Source organism: Falco cherrug, chromosome 4 (assembly GCF_023634085.1).
Source record: "Falco cherrug isolate bFalChe1 chromosome 4, bFalChe1.pri, whole genome shotgun sequence".
Taxonomy (NCBI): domain Eukaryota; kingdom Metazoa; phylum Chordata; class Aves; order Falconiformes; family Falconidae; genus Falco; species Falco cherrug.
The window spans coordinates 94,469,196-94,475,195 of record NC_073700.1 but is presented as its reverse complement, the minus strand read 5'-3'; the positions used below and the strand labels follow the sequence as shown (position 1 = coordinate 94,475,195).

The 6,000-nt window shown below is 47.8% G+C and overlaps 1 protein-coding gene across 2 annotated transcripts in view; it reads right to left on the bottom strand.

Moving 5' to 3' along the window:
- Window positions 1-2,683: 2,683 nt before the first annotated feature.
- The window catches only part of EEPD1 (endonuclease/exonuclease/phosphatase family domain containing 1), a 62,918-nt gene continuing 59,601 nt past the window's right edge, over window positions 2,684-6,000 (bottom strand). For both annotated transcript variants that reach the window (XM_027809993.2, XM_005442443.3), the window contains 2 exons: window positions 3,284-3,478; window positions 2,684-3,175 (listed from right to left, as the gene is read on the bottom strand). In XM_027809993.2, coding sequence (XP_027665794.1) covers window positions 2,976-3,175; window positions 3,284-3,478 — 395 coding nt within the window. In that variant the 3' untranslated portion in view covers window positions 2,684-2,975. The remainder of the gene's footprint in view (window positions 3,176-3,283; window positions 3,479-6,000) is intronic.

Here is a 6,000-nt window from a genome sequence, read left to right as displayed (position 1 = left end):
AGAGTATCCCAAAATATGCAAGGCACAGAGCCTGTATCAGGCATTTTGCAAGAAAGACTCACTGTTTCTGTGCCGTTTCCATTGTTTCTGCCTCCCTTGATGCTCCCAGGACAATACAGCCACAGCCAGCTGGGCTAGACTAGCTTCTACTACAGGTGTCTTCAAATAAAATTGCTATACGGGCTTTCTCCTGCAGTCCCAGGGGGAAGCCAGCCACCACTTCAGCTTCTGAACCACCGTAACATGACAAATGCTCTTGGGATCTCCAAAAATCCATCACACTCACAAGTACCTTATCATTCTCCAAGGATGGATACCACACGCAAAAAGCAAAGCAAGCTTTTTAAAACCAGTGAAGTCATCAAGATGGTCAGACGCTCCTGATTCCCAGCACGATGTAACCAGGCACGTACCTTGTACTGATGCTCCATGCAAGGCAGAGCTCCACCTGTAGGTACCAAACTCCTCTTTCCTCCTCCTTCTGACCCTGTAGGGCCCATCTTATTCCAAGGCATCTTTCTACTCACCAGATAATCACCTCTCCAGGCTACAGACCAGCCTCATTAATCTTTGCTACACTCACACCTGACTCACAGGAGGGGCTCAGCTCCTTTCCCCACTGGCAGCCCACGCTAACAGGCAACTCATCAGCCAAAGCAAGGGCCCCTCCTGCAACTGCGAGTGCTGCTGCATGCAGACCACCACCCACGCAGGAGACTGCAGGTGCTTCTCTAGGCTTTGGTGCCTCTGCATTTGTTTACATCTGCAGCAGATTAAATGGGATCTGGCCCTTCTGAGTTTTATTTCTAGAGCTATAAAGTCATTTCAGCCTCCAAACATATTTATTATGGGTAGGGAAACACTACCGAACACTGGATGGTACAAGGGAGTGAGTGTGTTCTTGGGAATTTCATTGTTGCTCACATCATGTGATATTCATTTGACTGAGGCAACTCTATTGCACCCTCACCTATTTTTTGCAGTGGTTCAGTGAGAGTTTCTTGGGGGATCTGGTGCTGCTCAGATTAAGCAAGGGGCAGAAAAATTGTGCATGGTGGAAAAGGACAAAGCAGCAAGAATATGGAATGAAAGCTGGAGCCAAGCTCTACCACTGGTTTCTTTAATGACAGGGACAAATGCCTGCACATCCCATTTTCAACAGAGAGTGCTAAGCAAGTAAAGATACGTTATCGGTCTGATGCTCTGAACTGTTAGTCATTCACTTAACCTCTTGAAATGTCAATGAAACCTCCCTCAGTCTGAGTCACACCCAGGCTACTCCACCTTCCTCCAGGTTTGTTTTTCGTGTATAAGAAAAGCTGTCTGAAGTATTCAGCTGTGTGTGTTTGCATGTGAATTTATTCATTTATTCATCTACCCGAAATGAGATACTACTTCAGAAAGTAAAATAATGAAAATTTTACAAGAATAGGACACTTTTTTGCTCTAAACCCCTCAGTTATCACATCTCCTATCACATCACAGTTATCATTCTCAGGAGTAGTTTTCCCTTTGTTGCCCAATGAGTCATGCCAGAGAGCTTTCCTTTCCGCTCAGCAGCAGAATGTGTGGCCATCTGCAGCCCAGAGCAGAAGGTGCCAGGCTAGCAGGCAGCTCAGCACCTTTCACAGTCAACTGATTTCTTCTGCAGATGCTGAATTGCTTTTTCCAGTCCTTATATGTTCCTCTTCTAGGTCTCTGTTCATTAGTTGCTACTTGAAAACATTTTATGTAGGTGGCAAATCTAATGCTCCATCCCTGGCACTGTCTGCCTAAAGTCCTCCCTGCCCAGGACACACAGAGAAACAAACCTCCTCAGAAGCAGACCCCACCCCTGCCATATGCATGCTGTAGTCAGACTCCCTGTTGCGGTGCCCGGACCAGGCTTATGCAGCAATGAAGCTCAGGAAAATGATGCATAGCTGCCTGGTCTTCCAGAGGGAGACACTGAAAACCCTTAAAAAAAAAAAAAATCAATGGGCAGAGGCTGGTGCAACTCATGCACGAGCCTTTGCAGTGATCACAGGAATGTGGTCTCGCCTATACGCTTCCCACCGATGTATGACCTATTTCTCCTTGATGCAGAGCCCTGCTCAGAACACCAGCTCCTCGGCAAAGATTCAGGGCTGCATCTCCTCTCTGATGCCGGCTGCAGGCTCAGAGGGCAAGGGCTTTCCCTGTGAGATCCCCAACAGGGAGCAAAGCAAAGGGCACCGGAGAAGTGGATTAGGTTCTGCAGAAAGACCAGTCAGTGGTTTCCTATCTCCTGAAGGCTGGCGTGCAGGGAAAAACCAACACTGAATGCTGCACGCCAAACAAAACGTCAAAGCTGAGCTGCAGGAAGCCTTTCTGGGGCAAAATGCACCCTGCTGGGAACATGGGGAGAGAAGCAGGGAAGGACAAGAGGCAGCCACGTCCCCATGGGGCTGTGGAGGAACAGAGCCTCTCCAGGCTGAGCTGCAGGGACCACTCGGGCCTCTTTTCAGGTCATGTAGGGACCAGCTCCAGCAGCTTTTGCAAGTGCTGAACGGCATTTGCAACTTGTCAAGAATTCCCATGGTCTCTCTCTTTCTGGGGCCTCTCTTATTCCCTCGGTTTACAAGGAGGCAAAGGAAAATAACCATGACTCCCCCTCACCCCCACAGCAAAGCCCTGCTCGGTTGCGTTTTTAGCGAAGATCCCATACAGTATTAAAAGTACACTTTATTTTCTGTACAATTCTCATCCACATCACCAGGCATGGAAATGGCCACTGTGTCCCCAGCAAAAGTTGCAGATTGCTCCACTGCCATGAGACACTCCACAACTGTCCAGGAGGAACACAAAGCCCCCCAAATTCAAGTGCAGCTGCTTCCTAGGTGTGGGGAGGAGAGCGGGAAGGAGGGAGAGGGCCGTCCTGCCCCGCCGCCGAGCCGCCAGCGAGCAGAGCCTCCAACTGCGCCCTGGGGAGCAGAAGAGGCATCCCCAAGCTCACATCATCGTTCGTGCTTAGCGTGGGAGTCGTTGCGTTCTACTGTCACCCCATTCCCATTCCGTGTCACCTCCTTCCTGTTCCAGTCCTTTTCCAGGTAAAATTCAGCCAGCACGGGGCAGTGGTCCGAAGCCACCCCACCCCAGGACCAGTTATCAGGGATCCACGGGTTTGTAAGACCTTCTCGCACAACAGCCCAGTGGCCTGCACGGAAAAGAATCACAGAGATAAAGGTAAGTAAAGTCACCCGAATTTGACATGCACCACTAACCTAGGCAACGGTTATGTGATCTCGTTAAAAAGCAGCTCTACCTGTGAAAACCTTTTTCAAGCTCCGACTGATCCAGATGTTATCCAGCGACTTGGACCCTTGTGGGTTCTTTGTGCTGATGTTGGTGAAGGTGCTGGAAGGGACCAGGTGATGGAACTTCTCCTTCCTCAGGATGTCGTGGTCACTGCTGTCTGGGGCCTGGTTAAAATCTCCAAGGATGATTACGTCTTTTTCTCCTAGAAAACAGGAAAAGTAGAAATGGATGGGAGGAATGGACATCCACCCATCGCTTAAGTACAAGTGGGAGTGAGGATAAATGGGAGGAGAAATAGAAATACTGAGTAGCAAAGCTGTCTTTACTCTGAACGCCTGGAAGAAATGCTCTTTAAAGGCTTTTTCACCGGCTGTTTACTCATGGCCTTTCTCCTCATGACAATGAAAAAGAGCCACTATGCATTTCATGCTTGTTTTTAAATATTATCTCATTTATATTGGCCTCTTTTGCTTGCTATTCACTGATAGCAACAAACTCAAAGACCAGCAGTTCTGGTCTTAGAGGTTTTTAGAAATCTGTGATTGTAAGCTTACTTTTTTCTTTTTCTGCAAGAAACACATGAGCTTTAACTTGCCCTAACATTGTCTTTCTGTAGATTTCCTTTAAGTCAAGGACACTTTAGTGAGGATCCCAGGAAGACACAGCCTTAAGCTGGTATAGACCAGAGTCCCAAAAGTGCAGTGCTTATTCTAACCTTCTGCATGTAAGACATCCCAAAGAACAAGCCTGTGGAGCAGCCTGCAAGCCTGACGGCAGAAGGTAAATTCACAAACCACACGGACACTCCCTGACTACAGCAGCTTTCCTTTGCCTGGCCAGCTGAAGGGATACCGCTGAACTTGGGATGTCTTAGATTTTGTCTAAGGCTGAATTAAAAAAAAAAAAAAAAAAGAAAAAGAAGGGAATGAATTGAAATGCTCACCGAACAATCCTACCTTCATGTGAATAGAAAATTACCTCGGTTACATCTTCCTTCCAACCCTAATGAAGTGAGAAAAGAAACTCTGGACCCTAATTTCATATCCACAACATGTGCTCTCCTAGCTCCACAGCTGCAGATGGAGACATCCCAGCTGTGCACTGGGGAACGAGGACAATGCACATGTCCCAGTGCCCATCTCAAACCACTGCCAGATTTTTCATCAAACAAAACAAACTCCAGAACGTTGATAGCTGAACGGAGACGTTGCTGAGTTACACCTTGGTACTGGAGGAGGAGGATGTTAAAAGGAGGCGCAAATGCACCAAAAGCTATCCCAAAACTGACTTCAGGGTAGCGATGAGAGTCTGGAAGCTTTTTCCTTCCCGGGATTGAGGTGTGGGTGTAGATGGTGGAGATGGGGTGGGCTGACAGATTGCTTTACCATAGCTAGTGCTCACCGATAAACCTCCTCGTTTTGCATTGCTGCTGCAGAAATAGCTAGCCAGGAGAGGGAGCGCAAGTTCAACAGCAAAATCTGTTCCACTCCTGTCTCGCACTGCATGAAAGATGATTTGGGAAAGGGCAGGAGAGCAGCGAGACTGATAGTGTATGACTTACAAAAACAAATACTTCAAAGCATGCTGCTTATTAAGATGCAAAGAGGCGATGAAAAAATAGTGAAACTGTGGTTTCTCTACCCTTTGCAATTCACAGATCATATTGTAAATGACATGAGGTTTAAGTATTAGTTTATAAAGTGTTCCTGACAGTGGCCTTCCCACCTTTAAAAAGAAGCAAAAAACCCCAGATCTGAACCTGAGCTATTTTAAGCTCCATCAGAACCCAAAAGAAAACTCAGCGCTTGCCTAATAGGACAATAGTTAGTGCTTGCTGGGAGCTGGTGGTTTCGCACACATCTCATTGCAAAATCCCAAGATCTGTTTGCCAGGACCAGGAAGCCTGAAACGTGACCTCACCAGCTTGGACCTTCAGGACTAATGCTTGCTTAATGGCCCAGGCAGCACTCGGCTTCTTCCATGCTTTCAGTTCAGCCGGAGTGAGTGAGGAAAGGCCGTTACAGAAACCTCTGGAGCACATCCTTGGGGCGCAGTGCTTGCAAACGACAGAGAGGCAAGGATCTTAACAGCAGTATCTTGATCCCACACAAAACAGATTCTATTCTATTCTTAAAATACTGACACTTTTTTTAGCAAATCCTCAAGCCTATTTCCCTTATATGAAAAATCTGTGGAAAAAAATTCTCACAAGTGAAAATTTTAACTGACTGCTCCATTCTGGACAGATTAGAAGTAACAGAGGCTAAAAGACCCAGCACTTGAACATGTGCTCAGAAGGAGGGAAGGAGTCAGCCTGCAGCACGCCCAGGGAAGGAATCGCTGCATTCCTCACCCGTTTAAACTTTTGCGTGCAGAATAACTAAGCGTAGAATCCTAATGCAGTGTAAAGTGGACAGATGGAGTAGGCTGGGGCATGTCAAAGAAGCTGAAACCCCATTTACCACCGGGGAGGGAAAGGGTTGCTTCTGGTCCTCTCTCACAGGAACTCCTGGGGTCCCCCATGACTGCGAATCACCGGGGAAAAGGCCAGGCAGCCCTGCGCTCAGCAGGAAAAGCAGGCAACACCAATTTTCGAGATAACCACCAACTTTATTTCCTTGTCCTGGCGCGCTCTCAGCCCTGCTCCTGCCTCTGCCAGCTCCTGCGACAGCCACGCCATGTGTGATGGCACAGCAATCCTGCATCTTGTCTGCCTCCTGAGAC